The following is a 20,404-nucleotide window of genomic DNA, read 5'->3' as shown; positions in this document are numbered from 1 at the left end:
AAAAAAAACAGGAAGTTTATTTGTGGGTGGAAAAAGAAGTCACGACAAAAAAAATTCGTTACATAAAACGTTTTTTTTTTCTGATTTTGTGGCAGATTTCTGCGACTTGCAGCGAAATGCAGTGGTGCATAATGTGGGTAGAATATGGATAATAATTCCGACTTAATCTGAAATTATAAGCCAAGACCAGTTATCGAATGAGATGAGAGTGTGTGTGAAGGCATGCAGCTTGCAAGGAATAAAATATTATATACAAAAGATGGAAAATTAATTTAAAAATAACATAATATATTATACGGATAAGCGAGAAGCAGTTGACTTTTGTATTCGCATCATTTTTTTTAGCTTTGATATAATAATACTTTTTTTAAATCTAAAAAAGGAAATAATAAAAGAGTATATATCAAGCGCTGAAATTACCATATAGATACAGGGGATCGCAAGGAATATTTTACATTAATTAATTTATATATTTCATAGACAACTGAAAGAAGTTAAGACTTCATCTGTGAAGTACCGGAGAGTAACTAACCCTAGAGACATATAACAGAAATGAGGTATATTAGAAAAGATTCATGCAATTTTTAAGCTTTTGTGTCATGTTAGAAGATCGTCAAAGCAACCAACATTATATTTAAAACAGTTGACCGATGTTGATGAATATCATTATATTAAAAATCAAACCAAAATAAAATATATTTTGCATATATTTTGCTTGAATATTAAGCAGATCCCCCACATATTAAATGCTTGCTAATGGACGAGTCTAGGCCAAGTTTCATCAAGCTAGAAGCAATAAAACTGAAAGGCTAGTTGCCGTCAATATTAAAGGCTGCAAACGTAATTACCAAACAAAGTTTATCTATATCTATTGATACTAAATTGATAGCCCCCACTTCTATAGGAAACCAAACTTTGACTTGATTATGTTTAGTTTTGTGACACACACACACACAGACACACGCACACCTGCCGAAAACTAATATGAGTCTAATTATTCCCACATGCACAACTTTTTGGCCACTTTATGAGATCATGCCAAAACGAAAGAAGAGCAAAACTAGAGTACTTATAGTCCAAAATGCACAGAAGCGTGAAGAGGCTGAGGGGGCAAGCGTGTGCGGGGGACTACGTAAACATGGCAGCTCGCATGTCGCATAACATGCGCAATTTGTTTGAATGTGGACGACTGACGACTACACTCATGTGTCTGTGTGTGTGTGTGTGTGTGTGTGTGTGTGTGTGAAGTTGTTGTTCTGCTTCTTGTTGTGTATGTTTTTGTTGGCCACGAGAGAATTTTTCGGGAAACATCATGAGTCAGCAAACCAAACAAGCAACACACACACACACACACACACACACACACACACACACAACAAGTCAGTCAACTGCCAAACTGTATACACACATATATCACGTATATATAGATATATTTGGCATGACTAGCTCTTGGCGAATGCCGCCGCGTGGTCCCCACCAGACGCTAAGTCAGCTCGCCCAACCGCCGGCAAGCCGCGCTCTCTTCAACCAGCCTGACGACTGTTGCTTATGTAACCGGAAATATGGCAAAAAGTGCAACGCCAAAACATTTTCCGTTGCATTTTCCCCAAGCGGCAGCAGCAGCAACAGCAGCAGCCGCATCAGCATCAGCGTCGTCATCGTCTTCGTGTCTGCCACTGCCACTCGCTGCTAAGCAGATAGCTGAGGCAACCCCTTTGCCAAGCTATATGCCACTGCAACTTTAATGTTATGTGTGCCACTATTCGCTGTTGGCGCTGCAGTTGATCTGAGTGTACATGTGTGTGCACGGGTGTGTGTTTGTGTGTGTGCCTGGGGTGGTGTCGGACACATTGCAATATTTTCTGATATCGACATTCACGTCTGACTAATGGAATTGTGTGTCAAGTGTGTAATATTTACACTGTGTCAAAAGCTGATAAAAATTTAAGCTGCAGCAGAATGCCGTTCACATAAATTCGCATTAGTTTCCCAAAAGCACGAGTGTGAGCGTGGAGATGGAAAATGTATAAGATGATTGATACTATTGATTTTTCTTATCTGCCCTGCTGCTTGAAATTGAAAAAGCGAATAAGGATTTGTATCAGCAACAGCCTTAAAGCTCGTCTTGCCAATCGAAATTCGGAGAGTCAGATAACCGAAAAGGAGGCATATTTATTTTTGTTTGTTTCTTTGTTTTCCGTTCTTGTTGCTGATGCTTCTGGCTTTGAGCCCAATTTGGGTTTTGTGTAACGTGATTAAACTGCACATGCACATATGAAAGCAGCCTTTCACAGTCTGTGCAAATTGTGAATAGCTTTGATTTCTCTACACAATTTTGAATGCACTCTGAATCGGACAAAAAATCACTTTATCCAATTTGAGATAAAGACAAGGGGGGGCATGAAATTGAACTGTTATACTAAATCGAATTGAGAAAATTAAAACAAATCGACCTAAGACCAGGTAAGTCAATTTAACTTTACGTTCGTGAAGTAACAGTTGAAGACTGCAGTTTTGATAATCAATAGTTCTTATATTCCGAATCGCTTTCAAAGATCCTTCTCAATTATCATATTTTAAGTATACTACAGATTCTTGCAATATATTAAAAAAAAAAAAACAAGTAGAGGTTCTAGTCGGGAGCTCCCGACAAGGGGATACCCTGAAGCCTCTTCTTCCAACATCAAATGCATATATATATTCTATTTTAAAAGCTATATGTCAAGTTTGGTGACTCTAGCTCTTATTATTTACCGAAATTGCCCGAAAAACAGGATATCGATATCGATTTTTATCGATTGCTTGAAAACGGAGTAAGTTATCGATTATCGGATATCGATCTGCGCAGGCACTAGGAGCAGCTACATCTAACATTTCAAGTCTCTAGCTCTTATAGGTTCTGAGAGCCTTGCGGTCATACATACGGACAGACGGACGGACAGACAGACAGACGGACATGGCTGGATCGACTCGGCTATTGATGCTGATCAAGAATATATATACTTTATGGGATCGGAGATGCTTCCTTCTGCCTGTTACATACATTTGGATTTTGCACAAATACAATAGACCCATATACCCATTTTTAATGGGTTTAGGGTACATAAATTATAGCAATATAAATGGATTGCTGTATTATTTTTCTTCATTCTTATTCCATACACTATTTTCATTGTATTTAATTTCTAATTATTTTCTTTTCTAATTCTTGTTCTAGAGCTCGCATTGTACTATTTAACCTTTCTGTTGCCCAGCTCCTCTTAATAACTTTTTGATAAATGATGCACATAGTAGCTACATCTGTGCATGTGTACGTTTATAGAAACATTAGTTGCATAACAGCCAGCTTTTTGCCCACCACAGAGACAGACAGAGAGAGAGAGAGACCCAGTTCTCCCAGTTGTGCCTCACACACACACACACACACACATACACTAATGAAAGATTAATCCAGCAGCAAATAACTAAGTAGATTGACAACCAAACGGGCTGCATGACAGGGCGCGCAAAGGCAGCGCACAAAACCGCAAAATGGATGCGAATGCGAATGACGCTGACAGCGATGAGCGGGTTAATGCATTTGATGTTGCAACACCAGCAGCTGCAGCTGCAGCAGTGGCAGTGGCAGTGGCAGCAAAAACGGCAACATTTAGTTTTATGTAATGCAAGCGAGCGAGCGACCGACTGACTGACTGACTGTGGAACTGACTGACTGACAGAACCGCAGTCAGACATTTTAGAGCATTTATCAAAATGTCTGGCGTTTAGACATTTCTATTTGTGCGCAGCGCAGCGGGAGCTGCAACCACACCCCCAATGGACCCAATGCATATGCCCCCCAAGTATTGCAGACTCCTCTCTCCCCCCTATGTTTCCACTCACTTACCTTCAATCTGCTTGCCCGCAGCTGCGGCCGCAGCGGCGCTCAGCGCAACGCTGGCTAACGGTGAGGTGGACAGTGCGGTGGTGCTTCCAAATTGCGGTAAGCCAGCGGCTGTTGACATATACGCCGATGCCAATGGATTCGGATCGGACCCTGGAACAAAAAAGAATAACATAGATGAGATATATATGAGAGAATAGGGTTGCGTGTTTGAATTTAGTTAGCGTTCTACCAAAGTAAATTACAATTTTGGAAAACCAAAAATTACATAACGTAATTAAAATCGCGCCGGTTTCGATATGTGAAGGTGTGTATGTGTGCGTGAATGTGTGTTTGTATAAGTTTGATCAAGCCAGATTTAACTGAGTTTCTCTTAAACAGTTTTCGTATCTCAATATGCTGGCTAGAGTTGGATGTTTTTAACATTGCTGTTAAAGTTCATGTTAAGCTGCAAATCGGTTGTTCAACCTCTTGTCAAACAATATCTGTGTGAAAAAAGGTGTCAACGCCTTGGCACGTGTGTGAAGTGGCAGCACCGCAATTCATGTGTTTGACTGTTAGATTAACCATCTTCTACTGACCGACATATTTGCAAAGAACATGTTGGGAAAGTTGCCTTGACTCGTTCATACGAACTAGTTCTCAATTCTGCTAATATTTGTTACCTATAGATGAGCTACAATTAGCAGTGAATCATATACAATGAGCTAGTTTTAGTTTTACTAAGCTTGATATTGAAACAAACTTGGTCGAGTAAGTTTTACTTCAAGGAACTAGGTTTTAATCCATAATTTTTCGTTTTCGGTTTACGGATTTTTCTACGTATTTTGCATGATTCAATGAACTAGTTTGAGCCACTTTAAATTGTTGTGTACAAATTAAACAAAATTATTTTTTTCTGACCAGTTACACAACTTAATTGCATAAACGTACATTTTATTTAATGAACCAGTTCATTTAAACTTTTTGGTACTTTATGTATTACCCTTTAAGTTAATTTTAAATGCCATCAAATAAAGTTACTCTTGTCATATTTACAAGCAACTCTTGTGCTTTCAGGATAGTTGTTCAGCTAACAAAGTTCACCAGAGTTCGTGCTGCCTTCACAATTGCTTTTCTCTCTGTCAGTTGTCCACTTTGTAACTCATTTAACACATCAGCCATATACTAAATCACATTGATATTTAGTTTTGAACTACAGCTTTTCACCCACCACCCAAATGTCAGACGTAATTAATCATCGAACCTAACACGCCACGAGGGCGACATTTGATTACATTTAACACAGCAAACAATATTTACAATTATTTTTATGTGTATATATATACATATACGATTATATATAAATCTAAAATTAATTTGTTGCTCATACGCCATGTGGCACTTGTCTCTCTGGCTGCTTGTGTGCGTGTGTTTTGTGTAATTTGACGCCTGTTGTTTGTTATTTAGTTGTTTTGCGCTGCCCGCCGTCATGCAATGCAATTTTGTGGTTTGCAGTTCAGTTCAAGCCGCCATGCCAAAGCGCGACACGATCTGACAGCCGGCCACCCTGCCCCCCTCAGCTGTTCATGCTGCTTGTTATTAATGAGTTTTGCAACTGTACGACTGAGTGTGTCAGTGTGTGTGTGTGTGCGGTCGCTCCATGTTGACAATGAGCGTCCAGTGCATTTGATAACTAATTTGGCTAATAACAAGTTATGATGTCAGCTCGCCACGGCGACTTTTGACTATCGAGAGCTCGAGAGGGAGAGCAAGGGGAGAGGGAGAGCGAGCGCGAGTCAAAAACTTTGCATTTTCGGCCAAGTTAAAATTATTTCTATGCCATATAAAATTATACGAAAAGTTCTTCAAAGAACTGAACTCAACTGTTCTCGCCATACACACAATCACACACACACACACACTTATGCGCAAACTGCCAAACTTTTGTGAGATTTTACAGATTTAATTTCAAAAGTTTTTACCCATGTGCTGCAGCAGCACCACCTCCACTCATACACTCCAAGGTGTTGCAATCAATTTTTGGGGGTGGCAGCATTTTTAATTTAACAGCTTGCAAAGTGAAGAGCAGACTCTTGGCAACTTCAGAAGGTGTGTGCGTGTGTGTGTGTGTGTGTGTGTGGCAACCAACAATAATAACGATAAGAACGTTGCTTTTAAAACTAACCGAATACTGGATGCTCTTTCGACAGTTTTTAGAACGTAAAGAATATACAGAAACTTCTTGTGGGACATCATTTTTTCAGGTTCAAATAAATTATTGAGCTAATTGTCAACTGTGACTTTCAAACTGTGTCCTTCAAGCTGTGTCCTTCAAACTGCCTTTCAAACTATGTCCGTCTAAATGTGGACTAACTAAAATAAACTCCAGTTTGTGACTTTCAAACTGTGGCTCTCCACACATGACTGCTCCCACAAATTATATATATACGTATGCATATATTTATTGCAGAAAAAGACGCATCTATATAATTCCAACATATTCCCGCATATGCTCATATTGCCCTTTCTGAAACAGGGTATACAACAAAAGAAAAAAAACAACATAAAAAAATAAGCATATGTAAAGGAAAAGCTAAAAGGTAAGTGTAACTTCAAAGAAGTTTTGCATATTTGCCAAGAAATTGTTTTAATTGTTTGTTGATGCTCCCCCACCCCCATTTTATGAAGGCTGGCGCGAAGTGGAGGAAGGGGGGGGGGAAGGTTCAGGCAGCTATGGCAAACTGCAAACTGCAAAAAGTAAGCAAAATGTATGCAACATGTTATAATAGCTAAAGGCTAACACTGAGCTTTGGCCAGGCCAATAATAACAAAGTAGACACAACAAATACACACTCAGACACACACACACACACACACACACACACAGAGCCTGCGACTATTTGGTACTTTTGTGTGTCTGTTGTAGCTGGTATTTAATGTCCTGCCCTGCCCATTCAATCCCCTACGTAACACCGACTATGGCATTCGACTTTTTAGCTGGCAAATTTGTGCAAAATTTGAGGCAACTTTTGTATATTTTTCTATTGTTTTGCTGTTGTTGTTGCTTTTGGCCCAAGACTTTGCCACTTGCAGGCACTTGAAGACTTTTGCCAGTTGTTGCTGTTGCTGTTGCTGTTGATTTTGAAGTGCAAAGAGCGAAAAAGCGTATAAACAAACGTAATGGAGAGCCATGTTGAAAACAGAGTTGAAAACGTGTTAGCTAAAGGCAGAGTGGATGAAGCGAGGGTCGAGGGTGGAAAACTCCACCCTAAAAAAAAAAACCAAACTATAGCCCGGGTTTATAAACTACATAGTTTACAGCACTTTACCAAACTTTGATTAAGATTTTCGTTTGTTGCTTCTCTTTTGATTTTGTTTTCTGATTTTATTTTTATTTTTTTTTTTTACACTTTTTGCTTCTATTTCGTTGGGCAAAAAAAAAAAAAAAGAAGATAGAAAAGTTTTGAATTGGATGTGCTTGAGATTGTAGCCGGATTTTGTTAGATTCTTTTGTTTCCATAGTTGTTTGGAAAATGGTTAATAAAGACCAGTGCGAATGCTAGAGTTGAAAAGGTTGCCGCAGCATAAAGAACGGATTGGGCTTTACTATCAACAGTTGAATGCAACTGAAAATATTAAAAAAAAAAAAAAAACGACAACCTTTTTAATCCGATTATTTAGCATTTCAGGCTTAAAAATAAATTTCAAATTTCACTCTTTTCGCAAATTCACAGACTATGGTGAAATTGTAGAATGTTATATTCAAAGTGAGACGATTTTCTCAGGCGCTTCTTGCACAAAACCAAAAACATTTTCTTTTTTATCCGATTATTTATATGAAGTGCTTGATACTAGTTTTTGAAGATAAATAAATAGTTTTATTGGAGGCGTGTTTCACCCTTTTCTTCAAATTCACCGTCAGCGGTGGAAAATGTGAAAAATATGTTATATTTCATGAAAAATACTTCACGCAGGGGTGGAAATTGCCGTCTTGCTCAAATATATATATATATATTTTTAATAATCTCAACATAGCTCTAGTATTGCAAACCTATCAGCCTGTATAGAATTCACTAATCGTACATTGCTTCCTTCACAATTGATTTTTCAGCTGCTGCAATGTTATAGAAATTATTATTACCACACATTATCAATTGGATTCAGCTTGAAAATTCTACTAATATCGACAGAGTTATCGGTAGTTTACTAATTCCAATAAAACTGCTCGTGAATGTTATCTTCCAATTACACAAAACTTCAAATGCCAATCTACACATTTTTGGATGCTATCGAAATATTGCCCGACAATTTACAATACCAATTTTCACGCACGCACGCACACACACACGCACAGACACTGGCAACAATTATGAGCCAATCTGTGCGCACATATTGATATTTTTCAATGGATTTTGCGCTGCGTTTGCCATAAACAATTTGCAGCAAACAAAAGCCTCGGGCGCAATTTGTTGGGCCATTTAATTACAACAACAAACAGTTACAATAGAGACTAGAAAAAACAGCAATAATATGAACTGCAATAGTGATTTTGATGCTGAGTTTATGTCGCAGTTGGTCGAAAGTAAAAAAAAAAAGTGAACAGAATAGCAAATGGCACAAAAAGCCTGCAAATTTTCTTGTACATTTATTCGTTCATTTATGGGGAGGGCAATACTAGATTTAGGCGCATTCCCGTTGTGGGTCTCAAGGACCGTGAACTTAAGATTTTCGACTCGACAAGAATTTTTAATATTTCATTAAATTAAGTGCCCCGGAAATCGTTCAAGTGGCACATGATGAGCACGCACAGCTGCACAGGCGGGCCGGAAGGGGCGGGGGAGGGGCATGAAAAACTAGAGAGGCAACAAGACAGGGGCGTGCCAGGGCCAGAAAGCACACTGTATTTGTAGTTTAGGCAGACACGAAAAATCCGCTTAAATATCTCCAGCTATTCTTGGTTTCTTTCGTTTTTGTTTTGTGTTGTTTGTTGTTTTTGGCATTTCTCTGGTTAAGTCAGGCACTTTTTTTCACGGTTCGTAGCTGCTCATGAAATTAACTTGGTAATGCGCAGCTTAGCCAGCAAATTCGCCTGGCCGAAAGTCGGAGGAAGGTTGCGTTGTCCTTTTGGGGTTTTGTTGTGTTTAAAATTTAACAATAGCTGCGCTGAGCCGAAAAGTGGAATGGGGCAACTTGGTAGAGAATGAGAAAATGGCTAATGACATTTCCGCGTTCAGAGATGCAAGTGTCTTGAGCCCTAAGCAATTCAGAAAGTAATCGGCCGCCGGATAAGCTGCTAGTGCTGCATGGCTTTGTTATCGATAACAATCGATCACCTGTTCAACGCATATTTACTACTAACTTAATTCGATTTGAATATATATATATTAGCGAAAAGCTATTAAAAGTTATCGATAAGAAGTTCGATAACAAGGTTTGTACAATTGGCCTATCGATTTCCATTACAGAGACTTTTTTTCTCCACGGATCTAATGTGACCCCGATGGGAACACTTCTGCTCTTGAATCCAGGCAAACCTTTATTTTTAGTTGAATCTATCGATATTATTGATATCAACTAATCAAACAATAGAAAGCCGAATGGAATGCTTATAGCATAAATTTGGGATCACTTATGATTGAAATAAAATATATAAATCTCCCTACTGCTGGACAGTATTGATATTTCTATGGAATGTCGGTAAACTATACTGCCAAAAGCAAGCAGAATACATTTTTGCAGAATTTATTAACTGAGCTACAACAGATATATTATAAAACCTTTCAAAGATACTCTCAACAAGTGCTGCACTTTATTGATTTCTATCTGCCTAGGGTTGCTTTTTAAGAACTGCATTTTTCCTGGCCATATTTTCATCCAGCCTATTGAAAAATGCCGAACATTGGGCCATAATTCTTTTGCACTTGTATTGCAGCCACATTCATTTTTATTGCTGCCGTGTAGAGGGAGATGCTACTTTATATCTGTCGGTCTGTCGGTCTGGTCTACTACTCTTGTAAGCCTGTGCCACGTGACAGTTGGTAAATTCTCAACTGGGGTAGCACAACTGCAAGTGGAGCTGAAGCATTGCAATTTGGCCCCAGAGCGAAACGCGGCTAAAAGTCAATGAGGCCAAAGTTTCTGCCATCCGACTCTACACTCTTTCATGTCCTGTTTGCCTGCTCTTGTTGTTGTTGCTGTTGCTGCTGCTGCTTCTTCTGCTACTCTGTTGCAATAAGTTCCGTGTTGTTAATTTCTGAAGAGAGTGTAACTTGTAATTTTGTACGCTCCACGTTCTACGGCTTCGCTTAACTGTTGCAGCAACTGCTACAGCTACTGCGCTACTGCTACTGCTACTGCTTTACGGCCATCAACTTTGGCGCGTGACGTAAACGACGACGTAAAACAGGAGCCACGTGAGCGTTACATAGCGTAAGCGACGCTTCGTTTGCTTTAAATGTCAAGTAAAATAACCATTATTAATATGATTTTTATATTCACATCCTTTTTTTTTTTTTTTGCATAACGACAAAATAAAATAAAAACGTGAAGCAAAAAATTGTCAAAATTGACAACCGAAAGTAGAAAGCGGAATGGAAGTCTGTCAAAATCAGGCAGAACAAAAATATCCATATTAACAAAAATTTACGACTTTCAGTTGTTTTTTTTCTCTTGATGATGATGATAAACTGCTCACCTGTGACTTTGGCAACCGCCTTTTTTTTTATCAGACCTGGTGTACAAAACAATTACAACAATATATCCACATATAAGTTGGTAAGCATTTGAATTAAATAAATGGGAGAGAAAATATGGTTAGCTTAAGTTGAGTTATTCTTAAATCTAAGCTGCTTTTGATTAAATAATTAAACCAAAATCAGGCCCGTTCATGCGGCATAAATTGGACTATTTTCAGTCGCATTTGATAGGAATGCGATTTCTTTAAGAAAGATTGACAGACAGAGATTGATGCATTTGTATATAGAAAAACTTTCCAACTGGCAACTATTCGATTTGCTTTAATTTGGTTAACTTAGCTCATTTTTGCTCCGAGCTTGTCTGAATTAATTTATATATAGCTTTATATTATTATATAGAAAATCATTTAAATTCAATGAAAATGTTTCAATGGAATATTTAATACTGGGAAAATAATTTAAATTTTAAACATTTATACACATTACTAGAAATTAAAGTCTTATGAATTCCTGAAGAATCCTTTAAATAAATATAAACTTCTACGATTCTTTCTATATGAAAGAAATATGAATCCTTACACCAAAATCCCAGCTACCCCTCCACCTATGACTACAAAAGCCTTAACTAATTTGCCAGTCATTAAAATCTATTAACAAGGCAACACCATGCAATGGATGAGGAGACAAAGCGAAGGAAAGGGCACTCCACAAATTAGGCGACGAAAATAATTAGAAATCGATAAGCAGCCGCATGAAACACAAGTGTTGGAAGCTGGCAAAAAGTTAAGCGTGTACAGAAGAAGGCTTTAAATGGGGAAATATTTCCATATAAAATTTTATTTGGCAGCTGTCAAAAGCCTGACACAGATCCATTTTGTGAGTGGGGTGTGATTACGGGCACAAATCGGGTAAAAAAATGGAAATTAGTTGATTAGCGCTAAAATCGATGAAGGATTTTTCACTGCTTTGGTTTTCTTTTTTTTGGTATGGGCATAGTATGGGTACAGCTGTTATTCAATAATGTATATATTATATATATATATAGAAACTTACATAAAAGTGCCGCCGTATTGGTCAACTGTGCACTGCCCGGCGATGTGGCTGCATTGGTCAGACTCGGCTGGGTCATGGCGGCAATGGCTGCCAAATTTTGTACGGCTAGAGGATTCAACAGACCAGCTGCGGCGCTTGTTGTGTCCTGTGACGAATTGTTTTGCTGGGCGGCACCTAAGCCTGTGAGCGCTGCAGAAATAAAAAGAAATAATGCTTAGATTGGGTATATAAATAGGATAAATATAAATAAATAATAAATAATAATAATAATAATGATAAATAATAAATATATATTAAAAATATTTAATGCTGATTTTGACGACCTTTTCTTTTTTGAAATCTTTATTTCCAAGAACCCGAATCGAACTTCGAATCGAGCTTCAAACGAAAATATTTGCCAAAAAATGGACGAGGCTTTAACCAATGATACATACTACAGATTGAATACATACTATTTTTGGCTTTTTAATAGCAATATGTTCAAGATTCAAGATCGAAGAGTTATACTTTTAGCCTTAAGCCACTATTACTGCCCAAAAAAGAGATGAGCCTTAAACTGATGTGAACCAGATTGAATTGGATACAAAAACAAAGAGCCTAGGCTGAACCCAAAAGCTGGCACAAAGCAGAACCTTAAGCTTCTACATTGATTTCTATGCACATCTATGTACAGATATTTACCTTGAAGCAGCTGTTGCTGCAGTCCAACTGTTTGGAGCTGCTGAAGCAACTGAATGCTGGCGGGCGTCAGCGCATCGGCGCCCATCACCGGCGACGGCTGTTGCGGTGGGTTTGGCAGTATCGGTGTGGATACAGTGGTCGGCGTTTGGCCTAGCGGTATGTTAATATTGGTCGCCAGATTCCATAGATTCGCCTGAATTTGCTGTATCTTCTTCTGTTCCTTCTCCTTTTGCGTATCGGCAAATTTAACAACCAGCGGCGATGTGCAGCCCTCCATTATTTTGTTTTGACTCAAGGTCTAAAGAGTTTTGGTCATATTATTATAATTATCTATATATTTTTGTTTATATAAAAGCCAGTTACTTACCACTTTAATGGCCGAGATGGCAGCGTGTTTGGTGGCAAAGGTAACAAAGGCACAACCCTTGCTCTGGCCGTTCTGATCGCGCAGCACAGTGCACTCCTCGATGGCGCCGTGAACTTCAAATAACTTACGCACGTCGTTCTCGTTCAGCTTCTTATTTAGCATGCCCACGAACAGTTTGCGTTCTGCAAAGGGAAGAAGGCGACCAAAATATGTATATTAATCAATTTTATTTAATAAATCCCAAAAATTTTAAATGCACAATTGGCCAAAGGTAAGCCCATGACCAAAAGATCAAATCTCTTGACTGCAATATAAAGAATTGAAATGGATTTTTTCGAACAGCAGTATTGCGGAAAGAAGTTGACAGCACTTTTTGAGTAAAAATTCTTTAAATTCTTTAAAATTAATTTTAAGCAGAGCTCGTGTTCAGATCAAACCTGGTCTAAAGGTTATCAATCATGAAAATCGGTCCAGACTTGTCACAGTTATGGAAATTCGAAATTTAGAATAGTCATAAATTCGAAATATAAAGAATCGAAATTTTGAAAATATTTTTTTGTTTTTATTTTAAAGCAGATTTTAAAGATCGAGTATTCCAATCGAATCTGTTTTGACAAAGTTACGAGAATAAATTACTAGGCGCAGCAGCTTAACAAAAAGCATATTTGATTTCAAATAAAATGAAATTAAGATTAATTTTGTAATTTTGTCAAGTGTATATCAATGTTGTTGCATATGACAGTTGTCACAATTATGTTAGCATTGCATTTGTTTTGACCTTGGTAACTTAATCGCAGCATGAAGAAAACGCAATGCGGAAGCGCCAGCCGCAAGCAGCCTTCAGGCGAGCACACACCGAGAAGGTGTAACCGAAAACCTCAGTTCAAGTCAATGTCTGACACCGCGAAACTATCAGATGACAAGGTTTCCCGTTTTGACATTGCCAGCAGCCGGAGCAGTTTGACCGTCAGTTTAGTTGCTTAACCTAGTTTTGCAATGGGCCTGTGAACCGACTAGAGCTGCCGCGCAGCTCACCTGGCCCAGAGCCAGAGCCAGAGCCAGACCAGGCGCTGAGCGGCAACTGAATAATGCTCAATTAATTTGGCATAAATTGAAATTCGTTTGCACCGTTTTAAGCACCTTGCTAAACTAATTTGTTGCACATTTAACATGGCGCCAAATATTTGCAAAGGCCACACACAATGTGGGCGTGTTCAGCACCACACACACACACATAGACAAAATTGTCAGCTAATTTATTTGCACAAAGCAACTCGAGCGCGCAACTGCCCAAATTAATTGTTATCAAATATGCAATTGGCTGGGACGATTTGTTGCAGCAATTGCCGCAGCAGCAGTAACAGTTGCTGCTGCTGCAGCTGCAGCTTTTTATAGCTGCTGCTAAATAATGCATTTGGTCTAAATGCAGTTCATTAAAATGCAATTTTTCACGCTCGAATGTTAGGGAAACAAACCCGCATTAAAGTTAACAAATTAGTTGTTTGCCAAAACAAGTAAACCTTTTGTCGGGGCAGATAAAAGCATTTGAAGTGCAGATGTAATGTTTAAAGAAGAGTATTAAATGGAATGATAAATGTACTTCTGGGGAGTGTGCTCCCTTTTGGGATATCATACTTAAGTATAATATGTTGGTATGCAATGGAATTTGGTAGCATAAAAAGTAGTATACAATAAACTGAGGTTCGGCTATCGATAGCCATATTTTATACTTTCACTAAAAATAATAACAATAATCCCAATAATGATAAAAAGTAGCATACCATGTCGGATAAGAATGTTTTGTTTGACTCCGGGAGAGATTCTACTCATAAATTATTGATAATAGTATTGTGCGACTTTACTTGAATATATTATTTATGTTAAAGAGGTTTTATTACGATTAAAGTGATAACACAAATCTGAATACTATGTCGAGAGAGTCGCTTAGGGTACCGAGATCTGATTCAGTTCCATACCTGTTCACGATTTCGCTCTAATTTATCGATTATAGTTGTTTTTCAAGTCGATGAGGCTGCGACTGTATTAATAAAAGAACTTCATTAATAGAAGGAACTTCACAAAAGCCAATCATAGAGTACTGTTATCTTCGTTAAATACTCTTGAGATTAACTATTTATTTCGTATTTCTTTGCAGTGTTTAGAACCTTTTTAGTTAAATGGTGTCTAATATGATATCCTCAAGCGTTGCATATTGCGGCCCATAATTATAAAACCCTCCAGTGCAACCACAAATTTAAATTCTTTACAATTTTTGCCTTTAGTGATGAGCCCCTCTGTGGCAATTGCAATTATTTTTGTACGCTGGCAGCGAATTTTCAATTGTTACCTATTACAATTATTTTAACGCTTGAATGGAGAACAGCAAATTTTTGGGCAATGCGAAAATTGCATTTTATTGTTTATAATTGCCGCAGCCAAAAATTATGATTATTATAATACAATTATGTATTGTTATTGTTGTTGTAACCGAAATATGTTTTGGAAATCAATTAAAATTATAATTAAGCTGTTTATAGAAAATATTGACTTTAGCACTCGCAACTCTCTCGCAGACTCCGCGAGGTGGCTTTTATTTAAACATCTCATCGCCATCAGCATTATAATAGATATTCAGTAACAATTTAAGCACCACAAAAGCTATGCAATTGTGAAATACATTTGTACTTCAGCGTAATGGCAAAATTAGAATGAGGTAAGCTCCATTTCGTATCAGTGAGCGATAGATAGACAGAGGGGGGCACTCTATCAGTGATACGTGCTGCAATGCAACAGCATCTACTGCATCGACTATAAAGCCCTCCACACCTCTCCCTTGTTGCAATTCCTTTGCCACTTGCTAGTCGAATTGCCATTGCCATTGCCATTTTAAGAGCTGCATCGTCATCGTTATCAAATGCAAACCGCCGACACAGCGTGACGGCGCCAACGGCAGCCGCCCCACTTGCATTATTATTATGATTATTGCAGCTGCAATGGCAAAAGCTAACTGCACTTGAGCTATATTATCATAATCCCAGTTGTAGCCAACAGCAACAACAACAATAACAACAGAAACAGCAGCAGAAAAAATTTTAAATTCATTGAATTTGATGCGTGTTGATCCCGTTTGGGTGGTGTGTTGACTGTGACTGAGCCACAAATCCACAACTTCCACGCCACACCCGCATTTTGTTGCAATCCAAAAAATTTGCTGTGGCAATGACTTTGCGGTAGTTACATTAAATATCTGAGAGATATGGCATTGGCAATTTACAGTCAGGCTTGTAAAAAGCGAACGAAGTCACAAGCATTTGCAGTATCTAACTAAGCTAAATCAGTTTATTTACGCAAATTCTGATTGAAGTATTTTTACTTTATAGTTCTCTGATAATTTTGGGATCAATATAAGGATCAGGATCATTAAGAAAGGAATCTTCAAAAAGAATACGTACTTTGTACTTAATCGAAGACTTTTTCTTATTCTTTATCATAAGCGACAATTTCCTACACAAATTCTTTTAAATATTTTAACCAAGCAATTTCCTAATTTAATATAATATGTATATAATAAATATATAATATATATGTATGCAACTTAAGTGAAAAACTAAAAAAACACACAAGCTAACCTATCTGGTTATTTGAAGACTGCATTTCTATTAACATTTTCCAGGCAATCCTAACAAATATCGTTGACTGCATTCAACCACTTCAAGCTCAAGCCTTAACTCTTCTTATTTCCATGCACAACTCCCAAGTCTCATTTCTTTGCTAAAGCCAACTTTCCAAGTGCAATTTAATTTCATATTAAATAGTTGACTGCAACTTTAAGCTTGTCGTTCGACGCCTGTGCGCCGCCATCGAGCATCTTTTTCGTTTCTATTTTAAATATTAATATTACCATGGGCCGTGACCGGTGTGGCCCGGCCCGGCCCGGCCCAGAGCGTCCGGGTCCAAGACTCGGGAACACCCTTAATGCAACTAATCTGCTTCTAGTGGCGCACATTAAGTGTTGCCACGCTTTCGACTTTAATTTGAAAACATAAAGCATGACGCTGCAGGTGCAGCAAAAGCAGCAGCGGCAGCGTCTAAAGTGCGGCCACTTGTGCAGCTGCAATACACACACACACACACACTCTCACTAGAAAAACACAGAGAGAGGCAGCCATTTGTTTTTCTTGCAGCCATTTTGCATGCAACTCAACTAACCGAGCGACCACTCAAACCAAACAAAAACCCAACCGAACCGTAGAAAACCCAAACGCAATACGCGCCCTGCCCTGACATCGACTCAGATGTTGCTGCTGCTGCTGATGATGATGATGAGAATCATGATGATGATACAGTGATATCGGCGAATAGTTTAATGAAAAATATGGAGATTTCTTTAACTCTCTAAAAAAAAGATATGCTGTGGTGCTTGTTATATTATGTTCGAAGACGACGACTTCGTCGTGTTAAAAAATTTCACCAAATCCTATTTTCTTTGTTTTTAATTTCCAATTATAATCTGGCAATATTTGTGCTTTTCTTATGAAGTTTTTCAATATTCTTCTTCTAAAATTGATATGACAATATTTAGAAGTTAGAAATATCTAGATGGGATTTTGTTATTTCCAGTTGTCCTGGAAAAAGTAAATGTTAGTTCCCAGTAATATTATTTACTGCGCTCTTATCACAGCATTCTTTTGTTAAATATAAATATAAAAATATATATAAAAAATATTTAATAATTTTAGAGAAATATTTTATTACCCCGCTTTCTTTTGTGAGACTTTCCCTCATTATTGTAATAATACAGATCAAACTCTAGAATTTGTCGCTTTTAAAACAAAGGCATTCAATGTCTGCCGTATGCGGATTGGTTAAAGCTTTTGAGACACGTCTAAAGTAGAGACGAGTTCTTTACAAAGAGGCTCTACAAAATTGTAGTTGAAAAATGAAATTGTTACCACTGTGCGACAGGTGCGACTCTATTCGCATTTGTTGATTTCGTATGTAAGCGGGTCATATTTGCCGCCATCGCACACAGACCGGGCTGTACCAGTGCTCAGTAGTCCCGGGTTTTTGACGGGGAACCGGAACCGGGGTTTAGCTTATTTATGTCAAAAATATGAGCAGCGAGCCGAGAGCTGCGAGCTGCGAGTGAGCGACCGAGTAAGCGTGTCGTACGCAATGCCACGGCTGGTTAGCCTCGGCTTGGCTGGGTTTTTGCCTCCGGTTGGATGACTCCGGGCTGATGCTGAGAGTGGGTGTGGCTGGGCTTGGCCGGGGTTTGGGGCTGCCCCGAATGGTTGGCCTGGCTGGTTGGCCACTTTGCATGCATCGCTGCGTGTTTGGCATATTTAACAAATTTTCACAAAAATAATGTAGCGCCCAGTGTGCCAGCTCTCCGCTTCACGTCCTTGTTGTTGTTGTGGCTGCGGTTTTCATTTCACACATATGGAACAGGAGCAAGAGCAGAAGCAGAGGCAGCAGCAGGAACACCGGCAGGTGGAACAACTGGTTAGCTGGCTAAAATCTAATCAAGCGCTGCGGCCGGCAGCCCAGCAGCAAACTTATCAATAAGCCACACACACACGGCGACCTGTGAAACGCCCTCGACCAAAAAATATATCACCTTGCCATCTAATGAAATTTCAGCGCTTCGGTTTGCATTATTAAATTTAATTTTGGAACAAGCGAACGCCGCGCTTTTCTCATAGAAATTATGGCAAAAATTCTTATTCTCATTTCATTTCGCTGGTTTTTTTCAGTTTTCTTCTCTGTGTATATAAAAATTTAAATTTTAATCGCAAGCAGCAAAAAGGAATTTTTTTTATTGGATTCAGCTTGAAGTGTGCACTTGATAAGCAGCGCGCAAGTCTTGGAGAGGGAAGGCGAGCGGAGCTGTGTTCAAGTGTGCCGAGCATTTCGAGTGGGTTTCTTTCTAGAATTCGCAGCGATAACAAGCAGCGCCAAGTGGATGGAACAAGGAACTGCTAAAGGCACACGCAGGCACATACGATTTTCGGGGTGTGCTGCGCCTTCACAGAATTTCAAAAATTCTATGCGTGAAATATGGCTAAGCGTATTAGATTTTAAATATATGCTCAACGAATTTTCCAGTAAGTTTTAAATTATTATTGATTTAAATAATAATGGATGCTTAAGAAATAAAAGAAAGTTAGAGGAAGCTACAATAAACACAACATTAAAACCCTGCTATAAAGGTAAACTAAACGAATTGTATTCACTGCGCGTTGTCTAATGCGAACTTTCTATATATATATATGGAATACATTCCAATTCGCGCACCTTACCCAAATTCAGAACCACATCGAGCACCTCCTACCCCTCCGTCCGACTACCTTACTGCACGGGCTCTACAAGAGTTTGTTGAGCGCTGTGCCAATGCCATCTTTTGTATAAATTTTTATTTTTTCAAGCATTTGGCTTCCGCTCAGCAGTCGATTTGGCTACATAGAGCAAGAAAGAAAGAGAGAGAGAGAGGGAGAGAGAGGAAGGGAGAGGGAAAGAGATACAGGCAAAAGAAAGCATCCTTTAGCATATCCTTTGGCCATGGCTTGGCGCATTTGCCTCCTTATTCTGTTTGCGAATGCATAAACTTTTGGGGCAACGAAATTTACATTTTAATTGCATTGAAATTTGTTTTTGTCTCCCTGCGTTTAATCTATTTCCAAAAATATTGAATATCAAGTGGCGAAGAAAAGGGAGCTTGAATGCTGCTTAACGCAAGCCACATACATATATCAAGGATAATTGCAAGGGTAGCAAGTTTTCGCATAAATTTCCATTATGCCATAACTGCCAACACTTTGGGTGTCGTCCAGAGAGACAGAGAGACAGAAAGAGAGTAAGAGTGAAAGTTCTCACTGAAGCCAAAGAACATTCATATCACACACGGAGAAAAAAAGAAATAAATTCAAACACTAAACCGAGAAAACGAGCAATTTCAAGAAACTAAAACACATTTATCACAAGAAAATCCAGAGATTGCCATAGAATAGGAGAGAGGGAGACAGAAACCAAGACAATAGTTCACACAGGTTAATAAATCGATATGACATTTTGAGCCCATCCAGTCAGCCCTCTAGCCAAAATATCCTGCGTGTGTGTGTGTGTGTCCTGTAACAACTACAACTAATACAAGCAACAACAAGCCAATAAAATAAGCCATTATTTTTCCCTCGACATGCACAAAAAACCATTTGAAGGCACAACTGGAACTGCTGCCGCAAATATACACAACTACATGCATATAAATTTCCATGTAAAGGCAATAAAAAGGACATGTTTTCATAGTTTACTTGCCTTCATAGAAGGCACTGCACAACAACAACAACAACAACTAGAACAACAACAACAACATTATCAAGAGCATAACAATAACGAGGCGAGTCCAAAAATTATTTGCATTTTTACACATTTTGAGGGTCAGCCAAAGGACAACACATACGAAAAAGAAAAAAAAAACTGAATGTTCTGCATGATGTCCATTATGTGAGGGGTTAAAAGTTTTGCCCAATGATCGGACAATGCGTACGCGTAAGTGTGTGTGTGTGTGTGTGCGAGTGTGTGTGTAACTGTGATAATGGGTTTCTGTGTCGGAACTTTCAACTTCCTTTATTGCATTTTATGGGTTTGGTGGGGTTATTCTTCGTCTTTTTTTTTTTTTTTTTGGGACTTCGTTTAAGGATATTAGGATGTAGGATGTAGGCATGTGTCCTGCCTGTAGGTTAT

At 38.5% G+C, this 20,404-nt stretch overlaps 1 protein-coding gene across 2 annotated transcripts in view; it reads right to left on the bottom strand.

Annotated features, from left to right (window-relative positions):
- LOC115760268 (CUGBP Elav-like family member 2) overlaps positions 1 to 20,404 on the bottom strand; it is a 153,566-nt gene that overhangs the window by 7,224 nt on the left and 125,938 nt on the right. The window contains exons 1-5 of one of the 2 annotated variants that reach the window (XM_030701539.1): positions 13,099 to 13,198; positions 12,662 to 12,843; positions 12,295 to 12,592; positions 11,614 to 11,802; positions 3,887 to 4,036 (exon numbers count right to left, since the gene is read on the bottom strand). In XM_030701539.1, the coding sequence (XP_030557399.1) occupies positions 3,887 to 4,036; positions 11,614 to 11,802; positions 12,295 to 12,592; positions 12,662 to 12,823 (799 nt within the window). In that variant the 5' untranslated portion in view covers positions 12,824 to 12,843; positions 13,099 to 13,198. Of the gene's footprint in view, positions 1 to 3,886; positions 4,037 to 11,613; positions 11,803 to 12,294; positions 12,593 to 12,661; positions 12,844 to 13,098; positions 13,199 to 20,404 lie in introns of those variants that run through there. The other variant, XM_030701538.1, reaches the window with a different exon arrangement.

Source organism: Drosophila novamexicana, unplaced genomic scaffold (genome assembly GCF_003285875.2).
Source record: "Drosophila novamexicana strain 15010-1031.04,08,12 unplaced genomic scaffold, DnovRS2.1 tig00000387-arrow-pilon, whole genome shotgun sequence".
In the NCBI taxonomy this organism is placed as follows: Eukaryota; Metazoa; Arthropoda; class Insecta; order Diptera; family Drosophilidae; genus Drosophila; species Drosophila novamexicana.
Note: the sequence above shows the minus strand (reverse complement) of the source record. Positions and strands in the feature narration are given on the sequence as shown.